Here is a 25,578-nt window from a genome sequence, read left to right on the forward strand (position 1 = left end):
TATGAGGAACTGTCAAACAAGACCCTTCCCTTTTCTGCCCTCTCCCTGTCTCAGAGCTGGCATTAGAAAGCTTAAGCACAGTCCTTGATTCTAGCTGGATGCCTGAACTTGGTTTTGAGGGAAAGGGTAGTCTGTCTAGTTGGGGTCATTTTTTTCTGGGTTACCATTAAAGGTGTCATTCTAAGGTTTAGGACTCTAGATGGATGAAAAGGAGCCAGGTCCCAGGTTAGCCCAGGACACTGGCAATACTTTGGGATCTGCAAAGGTGACCTCTGTCCTTCAGAAGTAAGGGAACTTACAACGGAGGTGCAAGCTAAAGATTACCCTAATCCGCATATCCTTGCTTTAGGAAGAAGAGGGAGAGAAGGAGGTATGGGCTATCTAAGCTCTCATAACAGTGTGCATGCTAGAGGTGTGGCTGTGGACATCCAGGTCATTGAAGATAAAAAGAACTGTGTGTGTTTTGCGTGTGTGTGTGTGCACTAGACAGTCCATAGGCCTGTGTTTTCTTTGCATGCCTTGTCTCAAGTTTCATTTGTGTGCTTGCCTAGTCTCAAGTTGCAGCTCTCTTCAGTGGCTACCCACCATTTTGCCATGATTATTAACCTAGGACCTGCCCTTTCTTTATAAAGCTTATATTGTCCTTTGGAAATAAAAAGTTATACGGATAAGGTGATGTAGAGTTTCATGAACTGCTCGCCCCTCCCCCCCCACCTTAGGATCTTAGAACAGGGAGCACAGCTATACTTTTAAAGGACTGAGACACTTGTAAGAACTGGCAGCCTCTCAACTCCTATTCCATCCAGGAGGCAGAGAGCATTCATTGAAATGATCAGGTTAGAGCTACCTCTGCAGAGGATAGAGAAGGAAATAGGAAGGACTGATCCTAGTGTGGGACGGAATCTCAATGACTGGGCTTCTCCATGGAAGTAGGACTACCTGGAATTCCTGATATTGGGGAGCCACCTGGAGAGAAAAGATATTTCACACAAGTCAATCCAGATGTGAGTGCCATTTGGAGCTCAGTGACAGTTTCCAGTTTAAACCAGGAGGTTCCTCTTTTCCCACATTGATCTCTTGGACTTCTGGCCTATCTGCATGTTTAACTGACTCTTACCCCCAGAACTTTCTTTTGGGCTTCAGTGGTTTCTGGAGGGTGCATCCTGGTTCCTGCTTAACCACAGTGCTCAGAGCACTTGAAGCTCTATTCTAGGCATATGACTGCTGGCATTTTGGAGATGCAGGGACAAAAAGTGTAAATCCAATGTGAGGCTGTTGCTATGTTACTAAGAGCTGGAGGTGGTGCTCAGCTGTTGGGCCTGTCTCCTTTATGGGTGGAGATATGAGTATGGAAGGAAGAATTATGTGGTTTCTAAGCAAAGGATCAAAGGTTGTCCAGATTCTGGAGGACTTGGGGGAGGAAGAGGGGCTTATCCTTCAAATAGCAGAAGGAATTGAATAGGCCAAGGATAATATGGGTATTTTCAGCTTTTAGAAAGAGGCAGGGAGAAAAATTGTTTCTACTCTCTTTTAGAGTCATTCTAATGGTTCCTAGAAGAGAATTGCTGTTGCCCATTCCAGGAATGGTCTATCAATCTAGGACTAGTTTGATATAACTGTAGAAGGACTGGATGCAAACTGTAATTGAGAAGGCATCAGGATTAAGAAAATGAAATGGGCTTAAACAAAGTAGCTGTGAACTTAGGGTGGAGAAAAATGCATGAAAACCTATACCCTAAGGTAGTCAGTAGGTGATAAAGATTTTCCTTTGTGACTAAAAGGAAGCTATAGGAGTAAAGATTTTCCTTTGTGACTAAAAGGAAGCTATAGGAGAGAGAGAAATGCAGCAAGAGGAAGGGAAATGGAATAGAGCAAGAGTCCAAGAAATCAGTAGCCTTACCATCTGAAAGCAGTGAGAAGGACAGGAGGTCTCATTTATATACCAAAGTTGGGAGCAGCAGAGAGCAGAGCAGCAGCATGACATAATCTTTCATCCTTAACTCCACAAATCAACTGGGATGCCACTCCTTCCTTAATTCCAAGGAATGAACCTTTCTTTGACCAATTTGATGTAGACTTTCCACAGTAAGGGATATGGTTAGGATCTAGGCCCAGTTCATGAAGTAATAGGAAAGCTAAGAGTTTGGCTGGGAAGGAGTAGACTCTCACGGTTGGATAAGAACTAGGAGTAGGAGGCTACTATGCAGGTAGTTGAGGAGGAAGGCCCAGGGATCCAGGGCCTGAAGATCTGCAGCTTTGGGCAAAGGACCCCCTGCCCTTACGCTTTCAGGACTGAGGATTGCCACCCATTATTCAGGGAAGCAGAGTGATGTATGAGGGCTGGCCTTATCAATGACCAGCCTAAAACCAGAATGTCACCTTCCACTTGGAGGCTCTCAGGCTGACCTTTAAAGTGGCAAGAGTAGAAGGCAAGTTAGAGGAGTAGGAATGTGCTCTGATGGTCTAGATTCTTACTGTGGCACAGATGTGGGGTATAGACTATTTTCTAGGGACCAGTAGGACTAAAAGAAGGGAGATTTCTAGGGATACAATCTTAATTTGAATACCAGTGCTAATGAGGTGTGATATTTCCAGCTGAAAATGAGAGCAGGAGGCATGAGTGATTCATCTAAGTGGAAGAAACAGAAGAGATCTCCCCGACCCCCCCGCCATATGACCAAAGTCACACCAGGTTCAGAGCTGCCCACCCCCAGTGGAACCAGCTTATCCTCTAACCTCACTGGTGAGTACCCTGAGTTGCTTCTTCTGATTAGAATAGATAGAAGAAAAGTTCCTTCCTCTCTCAGGAATTTTGACATTGAAAACCAACTGATTGAGGGGCTGTGGTCTTTCTACTGAGAGCAAAAAGGGAAAACTCCAGGTCAGATCAAACTGTGACCATTTAGCAATTCACAGTGACTTAAGGTTGTTCTCCTTCCAGTGGGACTCTGACTACTTTAGAGACCAAGCATATGCAGAAATTAATATGCAGTCTAGGAAAAACAAACAAACGGTACCATGGAAGGGATGTGTTTCCCACAGGGTCTCTTTTCTTCAAGCCTCACTCACTTTGCTTGGCAGGTGGCATGCCCTTCATAGATGTACCCACTCCCATCTCCTCTGCAAGTTCAGAAGCTGCCTCAGCAGTGGTCAGCCCCTCTACAGACAGTGGCCTGGAGTTCTCCTCCCAGACCACCTCCAAAGAGGACCTCACTGACCTGGAGCAACCTGGCTCTCCAGGGTACAGCACAGTTGCAGAGCCTGGCAGCAGCGAGCTAGGGGTTCCTGAGCAACCTGACCCCCAGGTACGGCTTTGATTTCTAAAGACCCCTGTCTAGTCTTCTGCTGTGGAATTGGCTTGATCCTTTGGCTCTTTATCCAGGCCTTGGCTCAAAAGAAATTTGGGGCAGGAGGTTCTTCCCTGTTTGCTAGAATTAGCTGTGCTACCTAGAAAAACCACAGCATTACTCACTGTGAGAGGTAGCTCACAGGATTTTCAAGCTGTGCATACATGCAGTACTTGGCAAAGGTGAGGATGCTGGCCATGGCTTTTTCTGGAAGTTAATGATCTAAATCCAAGCTCCTGAGGGCCTCTGTTGCCTCTGGGGCTCTAGTCACTGTAGGTCACTGATGCCTCAGGTGATGTTTTCTGAGTCCTTCATTGTACTCCTTCCCTGAACCATCTTGCATTGATTCACAGCCCACTGAGCTGGCCCTACACCTGCAGTCCATTAGAAACACTTGGAGGACAGATACTTAAGAGAAATAAGTTCCCAGTTGCTCTTGCCTCATCTCTTTTCCTGTATCCTCCCCACTATTGGTCATAGCAGGAAGGGGCCCATGTGGAAAAGGCCCAATCAACATCCGTGGAATCCATCCCTGAAGTATTAGAAGAGTGCACATCTCCTGCTGACCACTCTGACTCTGCTTCTGTCCATGACATGGATTACGTCAACCCCCGGGGTGTGCGCTTTACACAGTCCTCTCAGAAAGAAGGTAAGTACTCTCAGGCAGGCTCTTCCCCCATCCTACCCACTAAGCTGTCTGAGCCTAAACCATCTTAGACCCAAGGTGTCTGCTGGTCCAAGTCCTACGCCATTTTCTAGTCAGGAAATGGAATCAAGCAAGAGGACTATTGGATGGAGCCCTTCCCTAACTTACACAGAGAGGGAGTTTGGTGGACAATAGAAGTGAGAGGGAAGAATAGAAAGCTTGGGACTTTTAACAGAAAGGTGGGATCATCAATTCTGATTCCCTTCAGTAAGTGAGACTAGTCTCCTTACTGCCCCAGAAAAAAACCATTTTTTTCCTGAAGAGAATCACTTATCTGAAATTGCCTGTATAATGCAGAGCAGGCTAGGCCAAGTAATCGAGCCAGTTGTTTCTTAGCAGTCCCACTTCCCTCCTGGCCTTTCCCAGGCACAGCTTTGGTCCCCTATGGTCTTCCTTGCATCCGTGAGCTCTTCCGATTCCTCATCTCCCTCACCAACCCACACGACCGCCACAACTCAGAGGTTATGATCCACATGGGACTGCATTTGCTGACAGTGGCTCTTGAGTCGGCCCCTGTAGCCCAGTGCCAAACCCTCTTGGGCCTCATCAAGGATGAGATGTGCCGCCACTTATTCCAGGTAAGACTGGATTTCTAGAGGGACTCCGAACACCTGGCTTTTTTTCAGGGTCTTTCAAGGGCCAGGGGAACACAGGGAGGTTTGGCTGATTCATGTGAAGAGTATAGGACCCAGGAAAGAACCTACCTCCCCTACTGACCAGTAGTCATAGTCAAGAGGACTCCAGTAGTTCCCCGGGGACTCTGGCAACCAAAGGGAAACATAGGAATGGCTAGATATAGAGTTCCCTCAGAGCACATGACCTTAGTGACAACTTCCCACAGTTTGCTGTCCTGCTTTCTCTTGGTTGAGCCACAGTCAGGTTCAGAAACCTAATAGCCCATCCTACTGTGATCTCCAGCTACTCAGCGTAGAGCGACTGAACCTTTATGCTGCTTCCCTGCGCGTATGCTTCCTACTGTTTGAGAGCATGAGGGAGCACCTCAAGTTCCAATTAGAGGTGAGTTTCTTGAAGTTGGAAAAAAAATAGGAAGATGTATGGCACCTTCATTCGGGTCAGCTTTGTCATGCTGCAGGAGTGGGATTTGGTGGCTTCTGAGGAGAGTGCTTTTAGCCTCTATAGTTTGGTTCATTGGCTCTCCTCTTTAGTGGAGAACTTAAGAGGTGCCCAGAGAAACCTGGCTGGCTATAAAATGGGAGAACCCGAATATGAGAACTGGCAGGTAACCTCACCATGAGTGGGTAAAACTCTTCTGTCTGCAGTTCTTTTGCAACACAGGCAGGCAAGTCAAGCTGGCTTCGCCACTAAATTGCAAAAGGGAACTCTGAATAGGACCAAATCAGGCTCACACAGAGAGCACAAAAAGGGCAATGGGCAACTTGATCAGGTAGGAGGTAGAGAGCCAGGCCTCCCCCATCATGAAGGACAAAGAGGGGGATGTATTTAGGGGATGGAATACCATTAAGTGTCTCTTAATGCATACCTTCTGGCTAGGCGTCTGCTTCCTGTTTAATGTTTTTCCTGTCCAATTTGTCTCTTCCTATCTTGAATCCTTTCCCCACCCAAATGGCAATTATTGGATTATTGTCAGATGTACATCAAAAAGCTCATGGATATCATCACTGTGGAGAACCCCAAGATGCCTTATGAAATGAAGGAGATGGCTTTGGAGGCCACTGTGCAGCTCTGGCACACCCCCAGCTTTGTCACTGAGCTCTATATCAACTATGATTGTGACTACTACTGTTCCAACCTCTTTGAAGATCTCACCAAGCTGCTGTCCAAGGTGCTGAGCATTATTACTGACCTCTAGAAAGACGACTTTATTAAGGAGATCTCTCTAGTGGTAGTGAGGATGCTACATATAGGGAACGAAACACTTGAGAGCTGGGGAACAAGAAGAAGTGTATCTTAAGGCAATGTAGAAGTTATGGGCGGTTTTAGGATTTTTGGAAAAGTATTCTAACCCCAAGTCTCCTGTATCTGTTTACTTTCCAGAATTCCTTCCCTGTGTCTGGTCAGCTCTATACAACACACCTGCTGTCTCTTGATGCCCTGTTGACAGTGATTGACAGCACTGAGGCCCACTGCCAAGCCAAAGTCCTCAACAACCTTACCCAGCAAGAAAAGAAAGAAGCAGCCAGACCTGGCTGTGAGGCAGTAGATGGCACTCGAGAAGCCAACAATAGTGAGAGGCATTTCTTTCTTTGAGGATCCCAGGGTTCTATGTTTATCCCTTCTCTACTCACTGAATCCTTTCTCCTACCCTTATGTCATTTCCTCCAAAGTACTCCTAATTCTGTGTTTCCGAGGTTTGGTGATGTGAATCATAGACCAGGCTGGCACATTAGCAGGACTCATGGACTTCTCCCTTTCTCCTCTTCCATGCTTTAGCTATTTTTACAGAATTGTTATTTCTTTATGGGGAGAAAAGAGAATATAGATTAAAGGATATAGGACTTCTGTGCCTAAAAGCTCCAGGCCCTACCTTTTCCTACCCCCAGTGCCTGCCTCCACTCTAATTAATCTTCTCTAACTTTTCCTTGAGATTGAGGTTGCAGAAGATCAGGGAAAGTGATTGCATAATCTCTTTATTAAATTGTAGAAGCTAATGCTTGGCTGACCTGGGATAGTGACTACTTATTTGGGCTTGGGTTTGTCCTGTCAGGGCCGGTGACCTGTGTGGGAACATGCAGATCTCCTTGGCCTGAAGCTCGATTCTCCTGCAGCTCTGCTTGGCTTCCTACACCATCAGTCTTCATTTACCTTCTTCTCTCTTACCAGCTGAGAGAGCAGCCAGCGATGGGAAGGCTATAGGCATGGCCCCAGACATCGCAGGCCTGCATGTGCCAGGTGGAGGGCGGCTGCCAGCAGAACATGGGAAACCAGGATGCAGTGATCTGGAGGAAGCTGGTGACTCTGGGGGTGGGTACTGGGTATCCATCATCCTAAGCCCCCTCAACTGGAAGGCCTGTTAGAGAACAGAGGGGAGGGGAGCAGAAATACCCTAGGTTAGTACCTGAATGAACATTGGCTGCTCACCATGCCTTCAGACCCAGAGAGAGGAAAGAAAACATTTGGAGCCCTAGAAGATAGGACTTCTAAGGAAGCGGAAGACTGATGAGGACAAGAAATTTTCTGAGGCATCCTTTTTTTCACTAGAGAGTATATCAGCATCCTTCCAAAAGTCATTATCCTGGTTAAAAAGAGGTCTTACTGGTGTTTCCCTCTCTTCCTCCCATTCCTAGCTGACAAAAAGTTTACCCGGAAGCCACCTCGATTTTCCTGTCTCCTGCCAGATCCACGGGAGTTGATTGAAATTAAGAATAAAAAGAAGGTATATATAGATATCCCCAGAGCTCAGCCTCTACCCACTTCTGACTGGGTGTTCTCTGTTGGGTTTCTGTCTCAGAGAATGAGGGAGAGTCTAAGCTCACTGAACAGCTTCCCAAGGATAGTTTTTGAGCTTCTTGGAGCTTCAGCAACCCCCCAATCTCCTTTGAAGCCCTTTCCTTACTCCTAAGCCATGTAATTGGCATCTCCTATTGTGTACTCCTGGGCAAATGCTGCCCTAGCTGAGAGTCAGGTGTTACTTGTGGTGACAAGAGCCCTGGAAGCTGGTATCCTGTGGGTCACCGAAGGTTATTGGTCATCTCGAGCTCTGGGGTGATGATTGGCAATAAAAGGGAATTGACATTTATTCTGGTGCTTTTTAGTAAAGTTCAAATAACTGTACTTTCTGGTTTTCTAACACAAAGAAAACCTTCTGTTTAACCCTTTCTTCCTCGTAAGGCCAGCCTAAATGACTTTGGTTTATGTGTGCCCTTGATTGCAGGGCTGTGACTAGACAGTCAAAAAGTTATCATTGCAGTTATTTCACCTTGTCTTTCAAACCCCAGGGCCTTAAGAGCTAGGAAGCCAAAGAAAGAAGGGGAATCCAAGCTAGTCTGTAAACAGATGCCAGGAACAGCTCTAATACTGGAGAGAAAAGAAAACCTTCTCTAGTCTCTTTCTTATATTTTTTTTCTCTGGTTCTCAGGTTGGAGGAGAGTGCTGTGCATCTTTAGCACTCAGAAAAGGAGTAAAAAGGAGCTCCTCAGCCACTTCTAGTTAAACATGGAGTTGGGTAAAGCTAGGGGCCAATATGGTTCAGCCTTAGTTCTGGAGTGACTTAGAACCATGTCCTAGGAGCCCATTAGGTGACCAGCTGTGGACTGTGATGGAGACCTGCCCTTGTCTGGTTTAGGGGCAGAGCAGCTTTTGACACCTCCTGTATTTCTTCTCTAGCTGCTGATTACTGGCACAGAGCAGTTCAACCAGAAACCAAAGAAGGGGATCCAGTTTCTGCAAGAGAAAGGTCTCCTCACCATCCCAATGGACAACACAGAGGTAGCCCAGTGGCTGCGAGAGAACCCTCGGCTGGACAAGAAAATGATTGGAGAGTTTGTGAGTGACCGCAAAAACATTGACCTGTTGGAGAGCTTTGTGAGGTGAGGAAACTGCAAGAAATGTGGGACATAGTTGAGGATCAGCCTGGGGGGACAGACAGTTCAAAACAGTACCAGTCAGTTCCTGATGGTGACCCAGGTCATACACTCTTCCTCTTCCCAAGATTTATATCTTTTGGATCTGAAAGAGTCTCCAGCAAGAAAGCTTTGGGCACCATTCCATTCTCCATAGAGAACATTGCAAAGGGGTGGAGTAGGGTTCCTGAGCACAGGGTAGGTTCCTGGGTTCCAGGGATGAGGTTTCTATTAGGAGCACACTGATGTGAAGAGTACTAAGCTTAGAGGTTGTCAAATTCTGGTTCTGTGTTAGAGATGACCTAGGAGATACCGCCCCTTTGCCAGAGCTCTCAGCCTTTTCTGTTCCAATAGGAGAAGCTTAGTGGGACTGTAGCTAATAGAGCACCCAACATTTGCAGCTTATACATCTTAAGCCTTTCGTCCTTTCTTTCCCTGTAGCACCTTCAGCTTTCAGGGTCTGCGGCTGGATGAAGCTCTCCGTCTCTACCTGGAAGCCTTCCGCTTGCCCGGGGAAGCACCAGTCATCCAGAGGTTGCTAGAGGCATTCACAGAACATTGGAGGGTGAGTTTGAGTGGCAGGGACTGAGCCCAGCATCCCAAATTAATTTGACTAAGGGTTTCTATGGCCTCAACTGAAGGACCCAGTTGCTGTCTCCTAAGAAGGCTGAGAGCAATGTCAGTGAACTTTCCCATAGAGGGGCCAGCTTCCATCAGGGAGTTGGCAAGAGATGGGCCTCTTTCTGGCTGGTACCTTCTTCTTTATCATCATTGACCAGTGGGTTGGTCGTGAGGGTTTGATTGGCCAGAGAAGGGCATTGACATAGGTGGGGTCTTTGATTTTTCAGAATTGTAATGGCTCCCCATTTGCCAATAGCGATGCCTGCTTTGCCCTGGCCTATGCTGTCATCATGCTTAATACTGACCAGCACAACCACAATGTTCGCAAGCAAAATGCACCCATGACCCTGGAGGTAAGATTGGATCCCAGCCATGGCAGAGCAGTTCCAGCACAGCTTTGGAGGTAGCAGGAAGGACGTGGGTTTTCCAGTGGGCACAATAGACAAGCTTCTGTCCAAGGGAGTCAGGGGGCGCTGGCCAATCCAGAAGAGGAACTGGGGTAGGGAAGTGGATTCTGTCACTTACTGTTTCCTAAAGTCCTATTTACCACAGACCCAGGAGTTCCCTGAGTGGGGCTTCAGCATTGACACATGGCGGGTAAAGCTTATTGCCCTGTCTCTAGGAGTTTCGCAAAAATCTAAAAGGTGTGAATGGAGGCAAGGACTTTGAGCAAGACATTCTGGAGGACATGTACCATGCCATCAAGTGAGTATGCGTAGAGAATGGTGTAGCATCTCTGTTAAGGAGAAGCACGCTACTTCCTTCTCCAGATTTTGGAGTCACATCAGACTGCAGTGACTCATACACCCTGGATTTAGCATCGTAATTTATCTGGGCAGCCCCTTCTCCCCCAACTGATTTATTCCTTAAAGAAGCCTGAATAGTACTGGAACTTTAGTACCCTGAGCCAGGATCCAAACTGCCCCTGCTAAGTGGAATGTCATCACCCCATTTTCCAAACGCAGAGAAGCTGGGTTTTCCTGTCTAGCTTGCAAGATGCATTATGGGGCTAGTAGAGAACCCAAGATGGGTACTAGAGGATGAGGTTTGGGACACTTAGGTTTCTACTGTAAATCAGAAAAAGTAGAATTGTTCATCCTCTCATATCCAGAAAAAATATGAGATCTTACTATAGAACTAAAGGCCCACTTAGAGATGGGGCTTGGAGATTATGGGATGCTTCCTTTCTTTCTCCTTGGTGCCACTGGTGGGGAGGGAAGCAGACCACTGAGCTGCAGTTTTGATGACCTCTCATTGAAGGAAAGTGTCAGTAATGGACAGAAAGCCCCTTGTCCTAGTTTGTAACCAGTCAGGTTCAGAGCAGTGCACCTACTCCTTTTGTTACCTCCTGACAGGAATGAGGAGATTGTGATGCCTGAGGAGCAGACAGGCCTGGTTCGGGAGAATTATGTATGGAATGTGCTGCTTCATCGAGGTGCCACCCCAGAAGGCATATTCCTACGTGTGCCTGCTGGCAGCTACGATCTTGACCTCTTCACCATGACCTGGGGCCCCACTATTGCTGCTCTTTCTTATGTCTTTGACAAAAGCCTTGAGGAGACAATCATCCAAAAAGCCATCTCAGGCTTCAGGTAGCCAGAGTTTGACTATGGTCTTGGATCTCCTTCCACCTCTTTGATTTAACTTGGTTGCCTCCATGCCTCTCTGACTCCTACTCTTATTTTCCTTAGAATGGGTTCCTCCTGAGTTTTTCAGGGAGGCTGAAGCTTGGGAAAGCTCAGTCTTAAACAGACTCAAGAGTAAAAGGTTTCTTCCTGGGACTGATTAGGGAAGAATCCCAAGCAAGCCTCCTTGGGGACTTGGAAGGGCTGCCTGGCCTTTCAGTGACTGTATCTGATATGTGACGTTACAGGAAGTGCGCCATGATCTCCGCCCACTATGGCCTCAGTGATGTGTTTGACAATCTCATCATCTCTCTATGCAAATTCACAGCTCTCAGCAGTGAGGTGAGCAGGGACAGGAACTGTGTACTTGGAGTTCCAAAGGATGACCTCTCTTTTAGCCATAGACCTACCCTTATCTGTGGAGCTGGTTTCCATCAGCATATTCTCTCACTACCCCTGGACTACAGTAGAGCTTAGCCATTTCTGTCTGACACACCCTAGGATGAGAATAGCATTACCTTATATAATGGGGATGAGAGAAGAGATGCAATAGTGGAGAAGGCCTTAGCCAGAGTAGCCCTTCCCACCAGTATTATGGGGGATTGAAGCAGAACTAGCAGAAGGACCCTCAGGAACCATAGGTAGAGGCCTAAGAGAATCTCCTTTCAAGACATTTGCCAGGCCCTAAGCCTCATCTCATCTTCCTTTCCAGTCCATTGAGAACCTGCCCACTGTGTTTGGAAGCAACCATAAAGCCCACATTGCAGCCAAGACAGTATTCCATTTGGCCCATCGTCATGGTGACATCCTGCGGGAGGGCTGGAAGAATATCATGGAGGCCATGCTGCAGCTCTTCCGAGCCCAACTGCTGCCCAAGGCTATGGTGGAGGTAATTCTTGGTAGGAGACTAATCAATAATAACAAGGCAAGAGCTCCAAGATTACGTACTGTCTGCATATAGAACTGGTTGAGAGTAGCACTGGGCCTGATGCATGCTGAAACTTACCAGGAACGCCTCAAATGTAAGACCGCAGATCTTTGGCCATGGGGATAGCTGTAAAGGAAGGCTGGTAGAAGTTGTTGCCAGTCATCAATTGGAGGGGCCCAGTCAATAGTGTAGGGCAGAGAACAACAGGAAGAAAGCCAGAAAACTTTGCATGGCAGAGCAGGAAATGCAGAGGGCATGTGGAAAGAAATTATTCTTGACCTGATTTTCCAGGTAGAAGATTTTGTGGATCCCAATGGCAAGATCTCTCTACAACGGGAAGAGACACCATCAAACCGGTGAGGGGAAATCAGAGGCTGGAGACCTTGCAGAGGGAGGATTAGAACTCTGGAGCTCACTAGAGCTTGTACTCTCTTTCTACAGAGGAGAGTCAACAGTGCTGAGCTTTGTGAGCTGGCTGACACTTAGTGGTACTGAGCAGTCTAGCGTGCGGGGCCCATCCACTGAGAGCCAAGAGGCCAAGAGAATGGCCTTGGACTGTATCAAGGTAACTGCCCCTGCCTACCCCTGGTGAACAAGCCTAGACCCTTCTCTACTAGATCGACACTGTCCTATGAACTGAAGAATAGGGTCATCTAGGGTTTGTGACCAGAGCTGACTCCTTCTGCCCTCTCTCCCTGGCTTCTTGGGAACATTCTCTTCCCTCTAGTCCTTATCAATAACCCCTCTCTCGGGGATTCCCTGATGGCGCAGTGATTGAGAGTCCGCCTGCCGATGCAGGGGACACGGGTTCGTGCCCCGGTCCGGGAAGATCCCACATGCCGTGGAGCGGCTGGACCCATGAGCCATGGCCGCTGAGCCTGCGTGTCCAGAGCCTGTGCTCCACAACGGGAGAGGCCACAACAGTGAGAGGCCCGCGTACAGCAAAAAAAAAAAAAAAAAAAAAAAAAAAAAACCCTCTCTTGTGCCGCCTCTAGCAATGTGACCCAGAAAAGATGATCACAGAAAGCAAATTCCTCCAGCTGGAGTCACTGCAGGAGCTCATGAAGGTACAGAGTGAAGAGGGAAGAGGGGTGAAAGGGCTGGCTGGGTCCGGGAGGGGAGACAGGGATAGTGGTGTATGCCTCAGTTTCTGTCAGGGGTGGGCCAGTGGCTGGCTTCTCCTCCATGTCTATTTTCCTGCTATTATTCTCCTCCAGGCTCTGGTCTCAGTGACACCAGATGAAGAGACCTATGATGAAGAGGATGCTGCTTTCTGCCTGGAGATGCTGCTGAGGATTGTGCTGGAGAACAGGTAGAAGGCAGTCTTTAGGCAGGCCTCATACTGGGCTTGTACCAAAGGGAGGGAAGCCTGGAGTAATCTTGCAGAGTGGGCTCTAGGGACAAGAAGCACATGAAGCTATAGGCAGTAGAGGAGAAGCTTGCTCATTATAGCTGCCTGCTTAGGGTATAATACCACTGAGCTCTGAAGGACCTAGCCTCAATCAGAAAAAGAGGCTTATTGCCCAGTGGCCTTTACAGCTGAGACTATCCTCATCCCTTATGTTTCTCAGGGACCGTGTGGGCTGTGTGTGGCAGACTGTTCGAGACCATCTATACCACCTATGTGTCCAGGCACAGGACTTCTGCTTCCTTGTGGAGCGGGCAGTGGTGGGGCTGCTGCGCCTAGCCATTAGGCTACTCCGGAGAGAAGAGATCAGTGGCCAGGTAAGCTGAGTGCAGCTGGGAAGGCAGGAAGGTGTACAAGGGACTAAAGCCACAGTATCAGTTATGGATATGGCCTGAGACAGAGACTTCATTTAGTGCCCCATAGCATGAGCCCAGTAACCTACCACAGGGCTAGGGGAGTCTAACAGGGACATTGAGAGTGAATCTGGAATGGCCTCAGGTATGAAGCTAGTACTCAGCACCTCTGCTGAGTAGGGCTGGACGGCTGCTGCCTTGTGGCAGTCCCAGCCCCATACCTGATTTCCCGGCTCTCATGTTTAGGACCCTCCTGAGAGCTCTTCACCCAATTTATAAAAGACAAACAGTATAGAAGTGAGTTCAGGAAGGTCACAGGATATAAGATCAATACAGAAAAATTAATCACATTTCTTTATACTAACAATGAACATATAGAAAATGAAACCATTTACAAGTGCTGCAAATGAAATCAAATACTTAGCTATACACCTAACAAAACATGTATAGGATCTGTATGCTGAAACTTACAAATGCTAATGAAAGATATTAAAGAAGACCCAAATAAATGAAGAGGCATACCATATGCATGGATTGGAAGACTCAGCGTAGTGAAGAGGTCATTCCTCCCTTAATTGATCTGTAAGTTTAATGCAACTCCTATGAAAATCCCAGCAAGGTTTTTTTGTAGACACAGACAAGCTTATTCTAAGATGGAAAAGCACAGGCCCTAGAATAGCTGAACATTTTGAGAAAAAACGTGGGAGGAATCACTCCATCTGATATTAAGGCTTACTATACAGCTATAGTAATCAACACTGTGGTATTTTTGGAGGGACAGACACATGCATCGATGTAACAGGAGAAACCAGAAATAGATGCACACAAAGATGCCTAACTAATTTTTTGACAAAGGTGCAAAAACAATTCAGTGGAGGAAGGATAATCCTTTTAATTGCTGGAGCAATTGAAATCCATGGTTGAGGGGGCAGGGGACAAATGAACCTTGACCTAAGCCTCATACCTTATAGAAAAATTAACTCAAAATGAATCATAGAATTAAATGTAAAATGTAAAACTATGAAACCCTAGAAAGAAAAATAGGAGGATATCTTTGGGAGCTAGGCAAAAAGTTCTTAGACTTGACACCAAAAATACAATCCATAAAAGGAAAAACTGGTAGATTTCATCAATATTAAAAATTCTACTCTATGAGAGCCCAGTGTGAAAAGGAGGTAAAGACAAGGAGTGTATGTTTGCAAATCAAATATCTGAAAAAAGACTAATACCTAAAATATAAAAGAACTCAAAACGTAACAGTAAAAAAAAAAAAAACAGACCAATTAGAAAATGGGCGAAAGATATGAAGAAGATATACAGATGGCAGATAAGCACATGAAGAAGCTTAAGTGGTGTTCATCATCATTATCCAACAGGGAAATGCAAATTAAAACCACAGTGAGATACCACTACACACCTGTCAGAATGGCTAAAGTGAAAAACAGTGATAATACCAAATGCAGACAAGGATGTGGGTCAGTCACTCATAAATTTCTGGTAGGAATATAAAATGATAGAGCAGTTTCTTATAAAACTAAACATGCAGTTACAACACAATCCAGCAGTTGCACTCTTGGGCACTTATCCCAGAGAAATGAAAGTTTACTTTTATAAAAAACCTATACATGAATGTTCACAGGATCTTTATTTGTAGTAGACAAAAACTAGAATCAGCCCAGATGGTTTTCAGCGTAAAGTGTAGTACATACATACCATGGAATACTATTCAGCAATTAAAAGCAACAAACTATTGATACATGCAGCAACTTGCATGACTGTCCAAGGAATTACGCTAAGTGAAAAAAGCCAATCCCAAACGGTTATATACTATATCATTCCATTTATATGACGTTTTTGAATTGATGAGGTTTTAGAAGTTGTGGACAAATGGCCGGGGGCTAGGGATGGGGGCAAGAAAGGCAGGTGTGGTTATAAAAGGGCAACACAAGGGATCCTGTGGTGTTGGAACTATTCAACATCTTGGCTAGTGGTGGATACACAAACCTACACAAGTGCTTCAATTGTGTAGAACTTAATCCACGTATGAGTACAAGTAAAACTGGGGAAATCTGAATAAGATTAGTGAATTGTATCAATGTTACAATGGTTATGATATTATGCTGTAGTTTTGCATAATGTTGCTGGTCTTTTTTTCAGTTTTTAAAAAATTAAACTTTGAAAATAGAGATAATTATAGATTCATATGCAGTCTATTTTATAATAAAGTATTGGATATCTCAGGTAATTTATTGAATACTGTACTGAAAGTGGCAAACAGAATGGTTGTCTGGGTACGGAATGGTTCTAAGTGCATCAGTTGTTTACCCTCATAATGGCATGGCTGACTGAGAGCTGTGGCTCCCTGCCACTGCCCAGCAACACAAAAGAGTATTGTGCTGCATATCAGTAGCCCTGGAAAAAATCAAAACTCTAAGTATGGTTTCTACTGAATGTGTTTCACTTTCATACCATTGTGAAGTCAAAAAAATCTAAGTTAAATTATCATAAGTTGGGGGCTGTCTGTACACTTTACCCACTTTACCCCAATGGTAGCATTGTGCAAAACTATAGTGTAGTATCATAACCAAGATACTGACATTGATACAATTCACTAATCTTATATAGATTTCCTCAGTTTTACTTGTTCTTACGTGTATTAAGTTCTACACACTTTAAGCACTTGCGTAGGTTTGTGTATCTACCACTAGCCAAGATGCTGAATAGTTCCAACACCACAGGATCCCTCGTATTGCCCTTTTATAACCACACCTGCCTCTTTCTTGCTCCCATTCCTAGCCCCTGGCCATCTGTCCACAGAGTACCCTAAGTTGGGTCTTAGCCAAAACTGTTCTCACTAGCCTAGGGAGGCTGGTGGGGAAGGAGGCTAGACAAGACGCGTGTGCCCACTTTCCACTTCCTGCTCCCATCTCCTGCCCCAGGTACTGCTCTCCCTGCGCATTTTGCTACTAATGAAGCCCAGCGTGTTGTCCCGAGTCAGTCACCAGGTAGCCTATGGGCTCCATGAACTCCTTAAGACTAACGCAGCCAACATCCACTCAAGTGATGACTGGGCCACCCTCTTCACGCTGCTGGAGTGCATTGGCTCAGGTGTAAAGCCTCCAGCTGCCCTGCAGGCCACAGCCAGGGCCGATGCACCTGATGCTGGTAAGCCCTTTCCTAGAGAGACCCACACTGGCAGATAAACAATTATGGCCCCAGTGGTTGAGACAGGAAAACAAAACGCAGGTTGTTGTGTTCAGCAGATTAAATACCCCTGGCTTCTGCTATCTGCTTCCAGAGCTTCCTGTGCCTAACGGGCCTCTCCCCATTACCCACAGATTAAACAGCATAAAGGCAAGTAGGCAATGGAGAAGGCTATGAAGCCAGGCTTCCTACTGTCCTGAGGACTGTTTTCTCAGAAACTCTGTCCTCACTGCCACCTCCCTCCCCAACAGCTGCTACTAGATGCTGTCAGGAGCCCAAATTAGCCTGCTGCCCCATTTGGTCAACAGAGAAGCTCTCCAGGCCATCCTTCAGCCCTCTAGTGACAGGGCTGAAACTAATCCAGACCAAGAGAAAAGAGAGGCCAGGCTTCAGCACCTTTCTTCTGAGAGCTGAAACTATGCCTCATCCCAACTTCCCCATCCTCATCCTGACTCTGCGCCTCTCCCTGCTGGCTCAGGGGCCCAATCAGATAGTGAACTCCCATCCTTCCATCAAAATGATGTGAGCCTGGACCGAGGGTACACTTCTGACTCGGAGGTCTACACTGACCATGGCAGGCCTGGCAAGATTCACCGATCAGCCACAGATGCTGATGTGGTCAACAGCGGTTGGTTAGTGGTGAGTGAGCATATGGGCAGCGGGTGAGTCTTCCCCTCTTGGCCTGTGGGAAAGATTCCTGGCCTTCTGAGAGGGCAGCTAGGGGAAGATCAGGGTCAAGCCTGGATTTTCAGCTCCTCTATACTTTACAGGTGGGGAAGGATGACATCGATAACTCCAAGCCAGGGCCTGAGACCAGCTGGCCAGGTCCTTCACCCCTGGTCAATCAGTACAGCCTAACAGTGGGGCTGGACCTCGGGCCACATGACACCAAGTCCCTGCTCAAGTGTGTGGAGTCCCTGTCCTTCATCGTGCGTGACGCTGCCCACATCACACCTGACAACTTTGAGCTCTGTGTCAAGACTCTCCGCATCTTTGTGGAGGCCAGTCTGAATGGCGGTGGGTCACCTGATGAAGGGGCAGTTGGGGAGTAACCATGTGAATTACGGGGGAAAGGGAGGAGCAGGCCGTCTGTACCCATGGATATGGAAATGTGACCTGCGTCTGGCCCTGCTCAGGGTGCAAGTCCCAGGAGAAACGTGGCAAGAGTCACAAGTATGACAGCAAAGGGAACCGCTTCAAGAAGAAATCCAAGGAAGGCTCAATGCTTCGGCGGCCTCGAACCTCCAGCCAACATGCCACGCGGGGTGGGCATAGTGATGACGATGAGGACGAAGGTGTGCCTGCCAGCTACCATACGGTGTCTTTACAGGTCAGTCAGGACGTAAGTATGGCACCCTTTACTTCCTCTCCTCTCCCGGTACCTGACATTGGGAGTCTTGGTGGGGCCAGGGACAGCCAGGGCGGAAAGGAAGGGCCTGTTTTCCAGCCAGGGCCTCGGCCAGTGTCCCCACAGTGCCCCCCTGTCCAGGACCGCCTGTAAGTCTTTGTTTGCTTCATTTTTAAATTATAGTTTGTTTTTGAAATAAGTAATTCAAATGCACATAGCACAGGGTTCAGAAGGTACAAAAGGGTAAGCAGATAAAAGTCCCATTCATTTCCTGTCCCCAGCTGCTAAGTTCCCCTTACCAGAGGCAACCACTGCCATCAGTTTCTTGTTTATCCTTCCAGAGTTATTCTGTTGTCTATTCAGGACATATAAAATTTATTTTATGAGCAGACTTTACATCACTAAATAAATGGAGAATTAATTGCTTTAAATAGAATAACCTTAGAAAAATTACAAAAACAAAAAATTATTAAATCTGGCCAGACACTGTTGCCTATCAAAGCCTCTGAGCCTGAGGTTTGCTGTTTTTAAAATGAGATTAACAAGATGAGGCTTTATCTGTCATCAGAAAGTGTGAAAAAGGAGTGAAAAAGTACCTTTCTCACTGTGTAATTGTGTTATTAAATACTTAGTCCACACACCTCCTCAAATCCCCGCTACTAGGAGTAATACCCATCTTTGGGAAACACTGGTCAGGACTAGGACAACCAGCTCATAAAGTTGAGGAGAAGGGAGTGGTGAGAGGGGTGGAGTATGGTGTGATCGGTACTAGGGACTCCCTTGAGGACTCAGTCAGGGACAGTGGGAGTGGGCTGGTGAGGAGGGGATCCACCAGACCTAACCCCACTCATGTCGTGCCCCTCCTGTGACCCCAGTTGCTAGACCTGATGCACACCCTACACACAAGGGCAGCCTCTATCTACAGCTCATGGGCGGAGGAGCAGCGCCACCTGGACGCAGGAGGCCGGAAGATCGAAGCGGATTCACGCACCCTCTGGGCCCACTGTTGGTGCCCTTTACTTCAGGGTAAACCTCAGGGGAGCAGGCAGGGCAGGGGCAGAGGTGGAGCTGGCGCTTGGGAAGTACCAGGATCAGGATGCCCAAAGGATCCTGAGCCTGTTCTCATTCTCAGGCATTGCCTGCCTGTGCTGTGATGCCCGGCGCCAGGTGCGGATGCAGGCACTGACCTATCTGCAGCGAGCACTACTGGTACATGATCTGCAAAAGTTAGAAGCCCTGGAATGGGAGTCCTGTTTTAACAAGGTAGGACTTCCCTCTGGTCTTAAGGTAAAGTGCAAATCCTAAAGACAAGGAGAGCCAAGCAGCTTGAAGAGCCCCTGATGTCAATCCTCAGCCTGTATCAGACCTTCCCTCCTGCTCTGTACCCATCCACCGCAGCCCAGGGTCAAGTGGACAAGGCTTCCACCTGACCCTGCTAGGGAGATGTTGGCTTCTTACCCACCAGGTGCTGTTTCCTCTACTGACCAAGCTCTTGGAAAACATCAGCCCTGCAGATGTGGGCGGGATGGAGGAGACCCGGATGAGGGCTTCCACCCTGCTCTCTAAGGTACTGCTCACCACCCTACACCCACCCACTCTCCCCACACCTGCCTCTTCACAAGCAGGGAAGCCAAGGCTGCTGGGAGGACCTAGAGATGTAATGTAGGTGCTTAGGACTCCCAGCTATGGAGACTCAGCAGGACCCAGGGACTTGGGAGGATTTTGGAATTCAGAGGAGTCTCTGATCCAGGATTCCCACACAAGATAGGGCAGGCTTGCCTCCCACCCTTGGAGAGGGGTGCAGAAGGCTCCTACCCTACTCTTGGCTGAGAGGGGCTGGGGGACCATAGGTCTTCCTGCAGCACCTGTCTCCACTGCTGTCGCTCTCTACCTTTGCGGCCCTCTGGCTGACCATCCTGGATTTCATGGACAAGTACATGCATGCAGGCTCCAGTGACTTACTGGTACGTTCTGCCTCAGCCCAACTCCAGCTGCCTACTTCCTCTCCCATCTTCTGGGAAGACTTGCTGTTTCCCCCTTGGTGGCTGCCTTCTCCTTACCATATCCCCCCATGCCCTCTTTCCCATTCTCATGGCCCCACTGCCACCTGCAGTCAGAGGCCATCCCTGAGTCTCTGAAGAACATGCTCCTGGTGATGGACACAGCAGAGATTTTCCACAGTGCGGATGCCCGAGGAGGCAGCCCCTCAGCCCTCTGGGAGATCACCTGGGAGCGCATTGACTGTTTCCTGCCCCACCTACGAGATGAGCTCTTCAAGCAGACTGTCATCCAGGGTAGGGGGCTCCAACCAACTTCATCAAAGAGAGTCTGGAGCTAATAATTAGTTCTCTGTGCCTGGGGTGGGGGTTAAGTCTAGTGGGTAGCCAGGACTCTACGTGAAATAAAGCACCGAGAGCCGCCATCTGGATTCTCTACCCTCCCCAGACCCTGTGCCCATGGAGCCTCCTGCCCCAAAACCTCTGGCCTCAGCCCACCTGACTCCTGCTGCTGGTGACACCAGGACACCTGGCCATCCACCTCCCCCAGAGATGCCCTCTGAGCTGGGGACCTGTGGTGAGTCCCTCTGAGCGAGTTTGCTGGATGTCAAACAGGAAGTCAAGGAGGTCCGGGGTACTTTGAGATTGCTGCTGGGCATGGGCTGTGAGGCAGGGGAAGGAAAGAACCAGAAGATCCTGTTCACCTGCTCTCTTCTTATGGGAAATGGCAGGGCCAGGTCAGCTATGATGAGCTAGCTGCCTGGGATTTTCAGGCTTCAGAGAAGGAGGCTGGATCAGGGACTTGGAATGAATATGCAGAGGTTGCCCTTCAGGAATTCTAATAAAGATCAGACCAAAATTAACCTACTGGAGGTACAGCAAAGAAGATAAAGGGTAGATATAAGGTAGCTGGACACTGGAATAAGTTTTGAGCAGAGACTCTCAACTGTGTAGACTGGGAGGGGTCATCTTGCTTACAGGAGTGGGAGAAGCAGAAGTTTGGTAAACTAGCTGCAGAATGTGAGCGAGTCTGACTGCAGCCACCTTGCTTTCCCTCTAGACTTTGAGAAGCCCGAGGGCCCCCGACCTGCCAACAGCAGCTCCTCTGGATCACCAGTGGCATCCAGCCCCAGCAGACTGAGCCCTACCCCGGATGGGCCTCCACCCCTGGCTCAGCCCCCACTGATCCTGCAGCCCTTGGCCTCCCCACTGCAGGTGGGCGTGCCCCCCATGACTCTGCCTATCATACTCAACCCCGCTCTCATCGAGGCCACCTCACCTGTGCCCCTCCTGGCCACACCCCGCCCCACAGACCCCCTGCCCACCTCTGAGGTCAACTAAGGCAGGGCCCTCAGCGATCAGGACCAGTACTTCCTACCAGGCTGTCCCTGGCCCACCTCTCAGCTGTCCCAGGGGCCACAAATTCTTCAGTCCCAGCCCAAGCTGCTATTACTGCTACTTGGATGGGGACCTGAAAAAGAACTTTTATAGCCCCTCCTGGGACCCACAGTCAGTCTGTGGGACCTTCCTCCTCTGCTCTCCATTCCTGGGAGTCCAACCTGAGAGCACACTCAGGTATCACCTGCAGCCTGGCAGCTCGGGGAGGCATCACTGTACCAACCCTGCAGTGCCCGCCCTTGTGCTCCTCCTGCCCGTGGTCAGGCATCGAGAGCCAAGCCAATCACTCTGCACTTTGTTTCCCTCTCCGAACCCCACTCCCATCAGCCCTGGGCCACCTCCTCTAGTTCTTCCTCTTTTATTAATTAGTTGGTCAGTTTGGAGAGTTGATTGGCGCCATGGAGGGTGGACAGGTGGGGCTGGACAGAGGGACTGCCCACAGGAGCATGTACATATGGAAAAACAGGACAACAGTGGATTTTTTATGATGTAATAAATGTCTTAGTACCAACATCATTGCCTTTCCCTCTGGTTTCCTTCTTGAGTTTGTGGGTACCATGTTTCGGGATACCCAGGCCATCACATGAACAGAAATGAGACTGAGCCTACCAACAGTCTGGCCCACGTGGCCCCTGGTCACCAGCCAGCCAGACGCCAGGATGCAGTCAGGATTCCTTCACTGCTGCTGCCCCACCACCACCATCACAGCAGTGCCCCCTTAGCACCAGGGATGCGCTAGGGGGTTGGCAGTTGTCCTCTTCCCTAACTGCTCCATCGGAGATAAGCATGACAGCCTAGGCTGGGGTCAAAGGGAAGGTGAACCAGAGCTGAGCTGTAGTTATTCAGAAGTCTTCCCTCAGATGTGCCTCATGGTCCCAGGAGCAGAGAGGAGCCCATGGGGCTTAGGGGGTGGGAGGCTATCTTGCCCATAGCTGTGATCATGTGTTTCTGGACACAGGGCATTCATTTTGGCCCAGAACTGAGGAGGGAAAATTTCTTCCCATCCCACAGTCTCCATCTACCCCAGTCACTGCAGCATGATTGGAGAATCCCTCCCCTTCTTTCCCTTTGCGTCAGGGTAAAATAAGTGGGAGTGTGTATGGGGCAGGCAGTGTGGCCCCTACAGGGGTGAGGTACTGTGGGTGTGATGCAGAATACTATTAAGCTTTCCCAAGTGAAGCATCTCCATCATCTTGGCATCCTCCTTCACCATGGTCTCTTCCCCTGGGGGAAGGGAGGGCAGAGAGTGGTACCTGCTGTACTACCAGCTGGCCTCCCTCACAGAGAGTTAGGGGCACTCACCTCTTCATTGGTCCCAGATGTCTATGTAATCGTTCAGCACCTTGGGCTTTCCTTTGCTCAGCACAACCACGTGGATGTTGCTGGGTCTGGATGTCTGTAAGTGCCTCCCTCGGGTGCTTTGGAAATGGAAACAGCCTGATGTGGAACAATACTGACATGAGTCCTGCAGCTCTTACACTAGTTTCTCCCTCTTCCCTTCCTTCTGCAAGTAGTCCAGACTATGCCTGCTTTCCACACTAACTAGAAGCCTTGCCCCTGGGAAAATTAGGAGTAAGACTGCACTCCTCCTTTGCACATTTCTGTATGAGTGCAGAAAAGCCCGGAACTACAGTCAGGTTAACACTAGGGCCGTTGGCTTCAGCTATAACATCTCTGTTCTCCCTTCTGAGCCCCACAGCTCTGCCTTCAGAAGCTTGTTTCCCTATGGGGGAAACAACATTGACTACTGTATAGAAACCTGAAGGCCATCCTATGAACAAAGGAATATGAAAAGTCTGTATCCCTCAGTCTACAAATATTGGGAAAGAAGCTGGAGTAATTGCAAACTGAACCCTTCCTCGCTGGCAAGCAAAGAAAAACATTTGTCGGAAGCCTCATTCTGTTATAGAAAGATCAACTGACATACGTGACTTGTGTTGTTGACAGTGTTGTCTCTGTCAGGCAAGGGAAACTACAAGAAGAACTAATATTCAGGCCTTAATTCTGACCAACAAAGAATGGCTGATGATGTGGAAGTGACAAAACTTGTGGGAAAGTAATAGAATAATCTGAAGGGAAATGCTGGTCTTAATGATGTCTCCTATAAGAACTCTAGGATAGCAGGTTTCAAAAAGTCCAGAGGAAAGCTAGAGACTTTTAAGACCCTAACATGGAGAAGTGACATTGTTGGAACACCAATATATGTCAATATTAAGTGCACTGCTTACCCAACCTTGTAGAGGTATTTACTCCTCTTACAGATGAGGCAACAGGTTCAGAGAGGCCAAATTCCTGGGAAGTTAGGAAGCTGGGATTCAAACCCAGGTCTGTCTCACTCTAAACCCCATGGTCTTTCCTATGACACTTCCTCAGCTCAAAAGTAGTGGTGGGGCACAGTGGTTAAGAATCCGCCTGCCAATGCAGGGGACACAGGTCCGAGCCCTGGTCCTGGAAGATCCCACATGCTGCAGAGCAACTAAGCTCACGAGCCACAACTACTGAGACCGTGAGCCACAACTACAGAGCCTGCATGCTACAACTATTGAGCCCATGAGCCACAACTACTGAAGCCCATGCATGCATCTAGAGCCCATGCTCCTTAAGAAGAGAAGCCACCGCAATGATAAGCCAGTGCACCGCCACGAAGAGTAGAGAAAGCCCGCGCGCAGCAGCGAAGACCCAACGCTGCCAAAAAAACCCAGAAAGAATGCCCCAGGGCTCAGTGCTTGTCAACTTCTTTTCTCCACATTCAATCGTGGGGTGATGTCCACTGTCGAAACTTTAAATACCATCCATCACTCTGACTTTATGTACAACTACCCCTCATCTCTTCTAGGTTCTTATACCAATGCCCACACCCCACCACCCACATCCCACACCCAATCCCTCAGCAAGTCTTGTTGCTTCTGTCTTTCAAATCTATCTGGAATGTGACTACTTCTCCCACCCTCACCCACTACCACTCAAGTCTAAGCCACCATCTATTGGACTACTGGTCTCCCTCCTTCATTCTAGTCCCATACTCTCTACCCTTTACTCTCCACACAGCAGCCAAATGGATACTTTTAATACATGTCATATCATTTTCACTCCACTGCCCAAAACCCTCAAATGGATCTCCATCTCATTCAGCATAAAATCCAAAGTTCTTACTTTTTCTCACCTACCTAACTAACCTTGCTGGTCCTCAAATATACCAAACGCATTTGTATCAGACCTTTACACTACTGGTGCCTCCACCTGGAATGCTCTTCCCTCAGATATCCACATAACTCACCCCCTCACTTTTTTCAAGTCACTGTTCAAATGTTACCTCATCAGAGAAGACTTCCCTGACTGCTACACAGAAAACATTTGTCACTCTCTATACTCTTACTACTTTATTTTTCTCTGTAGCACTTATCACCAACTGACATATTATACAACCATTTGATTTTTGTCTTCAAATAGGGACACTGATTTCTAGAATAGGCCCTCCCTATTTATTGGTGAGTGAATGGAGCGAATTTATGGTGCCTCTCTTCTGGGCCAGCAGTAGTGCTAGGCCTGGGTACAGAAACAGAGATAATCATTAGGTTGGAAATCAGTGAAACAAACAATGAAGAGGTTTCTTAAGTAGAGACAGATGAGGCTATAGCAACTAACAATAAACTTTGAGTCAGTTAAAATCTCCAGGACAACACTGGGAATTGTTGGAGCTGACTGATGAGTACATGGGGATTCATTATACTATTTTCTCCACTATATATGTTTGAAACTTTCTATGATAAAGGTTTTTCTTTTTTTAAATCTTCAGATAAACTACAGCTTCCCTGGTGGTGCAGTGGTTAAGAATCCACCTGCCAGTGCAGGGGACATGGGTTCAAGCCCTGGTCCGGGAAGATCCCACATGCCGCAGAGCAACTAAGCACATGCGCCACAACTACTGAAGCCTGTGCACCTAGAGCCCGTGCTCCACAAGAGAAGCCACTGCAATGAGAAGCCTGTGCACTGCAACGAAGAGTAGCCCCCACTTGCTGCAACTAGAGAAAGCCTGCCTGCAGCAACGAAGACCCAATGCAGCCAAAAATAAACAAATAAATAAATAAATAGAAAGAAATTA

At 47.9% G+C, this 25,578-nt stretch overlaps 1 protein-coding gene across 15 annotated transcripts in view; it reads left to right on the forward strand.

The window, feature by feature from the left end:
• GBF1 (golgi brefeldin A resistant guanine nucleotide exchange factor 1) overlaps positions 1 to 21,989 on the forward strand; it is a 122,096-nt gene extending 100,107 nt beyond the window's left edge. For 4 of the 15 annotated variants that reach the window (XM_060126084.1, XM_060126091.1, XM_060126093.1 and 1 more), the window contains 32 exons: positions 2,596 to 2,743; positions 3,082 to 3,305; positions 3,828 to 3,996; positions 4,420 to 4,631; positions 4,972 to 5,070; positions 5,663 to 5,857; positions 6,070 to 6,259; positions 6,856 to 6,996; positions 7,320 to 7,408; positions 8,359 to 8,561; positions 9,036 to 9,159; positions 9,443 to 9,568; positions 9,838 to 9,920; positions 10,571 to 10,807; positions 11,089 to 11,182; positions 11,553 to 11,729; positions 12,060 to 12,124; positions 12,210 to 12,333; positions 12,764 to 12,835; positions 12,986 to 13,080; positions 13,340 to 13,493; positions 16,469 to 16,694; positions 17,212 to 17,372; positions 17,504 to 17,750; positions 17,870 to 18,075; positions 18,957 to 19,107; positions 19,214 to 19,344; positions 19,547 to 19,648; positions 19,932 to 20,045; positions 20,195 to 20,375; positions 20,527 to 20,655; positions 21,139 to 21,989. In XM_060126084.1, the coding sequence (XP_059982067.1) occupies positions 2,596 to 2,743; positions 3,082 to 3,305; positions 3,828 to 3,996; positions 4,420 to 4,631; positions 4,972 to 5,070; positions 5,663 to 5,857; positions 6,070 to 6,259; positions 6,856 to 6,996; positions 7,320 to 7,408; positions 8,359 to 8,561; positions 9,036 to 9,159; positions 9,443 to 9,568; positions 9,838 to 9,920; positions 10,571 to 10,807; positions 11,089 to 11,182; positions 11,553 to 11,729; positions 12,060 to 12,124; positions 12,210 to 12,333; positions 12,764 to 12,835; positions 12,986 to 13,080; positions 13,340 to 13,493; positions 16,469 to 16,694; positions 17,212 to 17,372; positions 17,504 to 17,750; positions 17,870 to 18,075; positions 18,957 to 19,107; positions 19,214 to 19,344; positions 19,547 to 19,648; positions 19,932 to 20,045; positions 20,195 to 20,375; positions 20,527 to 20,655; positions 21,139 to 21,419 (4,950 nt within the window). In that variant the 3' untranslated portion in view covers positions 21,420 to 21,989. Of the gene's footprint in view, positions 1 to 689; positions 1,005 to 2,595; positions 2,744 to 3,081; positions 3,306 to 3,827; positions 3,997 to 4,419; positions 4,632 to 4,971; positions 5,071 to 5,662; positions 5,858 to 6,069; positions 6,260 to 6,855; positions 6,997 to 7,319; positions 7,409 to 8,358; positions 8,562 to 9,035; positions 9,160 to 9,442; positions 9,569 to 9,837; positions 9,921 to 10,570; positions 10,808 to 11,088; positions 11,183 to 11,552; positions 11,730 to 12,059; positions 12,125 to 12,209; positions 12,334 to 12,763; positions 12,836 to 12,985; positions 13,081 to 13,339; positions 13,494 to 16,468; positions 16,695 to 17,211; positions 17,373 to 17,503; positions 17,751 to 17,869; positions 18,076 to 18,956; positions 19,108 to 19,213; positions 19,345 to 19,546; positions 19,649 to 19,931; positions 20,046 to 20,194; positions 20,376 to 20,526; positions 20,656 to 21,138 lie in introns of those variants that run through there. The other 11 variants (XM_060126086.1, XM_060126092.1, XM_060126094.1 and 8 more) reach the window with 7 other exon arrangements.
• The last annotated feature ends 3,589 nt before the right edge of the window (positions 21,990 to 25,578 follow it).

The sequence above is a fragment of the Lagenorhynchus albirostris genome, chromosome 16 (genome assembly GCF_949774975.1).
Source record: "Lagenorhynchus albirostris chromosome 16, mLagAlb1.1, whole genome shotgun sequence".
Classification (NCBI taxonomy): Eukaryota; Metazoa; Chordata; class Mammalia; order Artiodactyla; family Delphinidae; genus Lagenorhynchus; species Lagenorhynchus albirostris.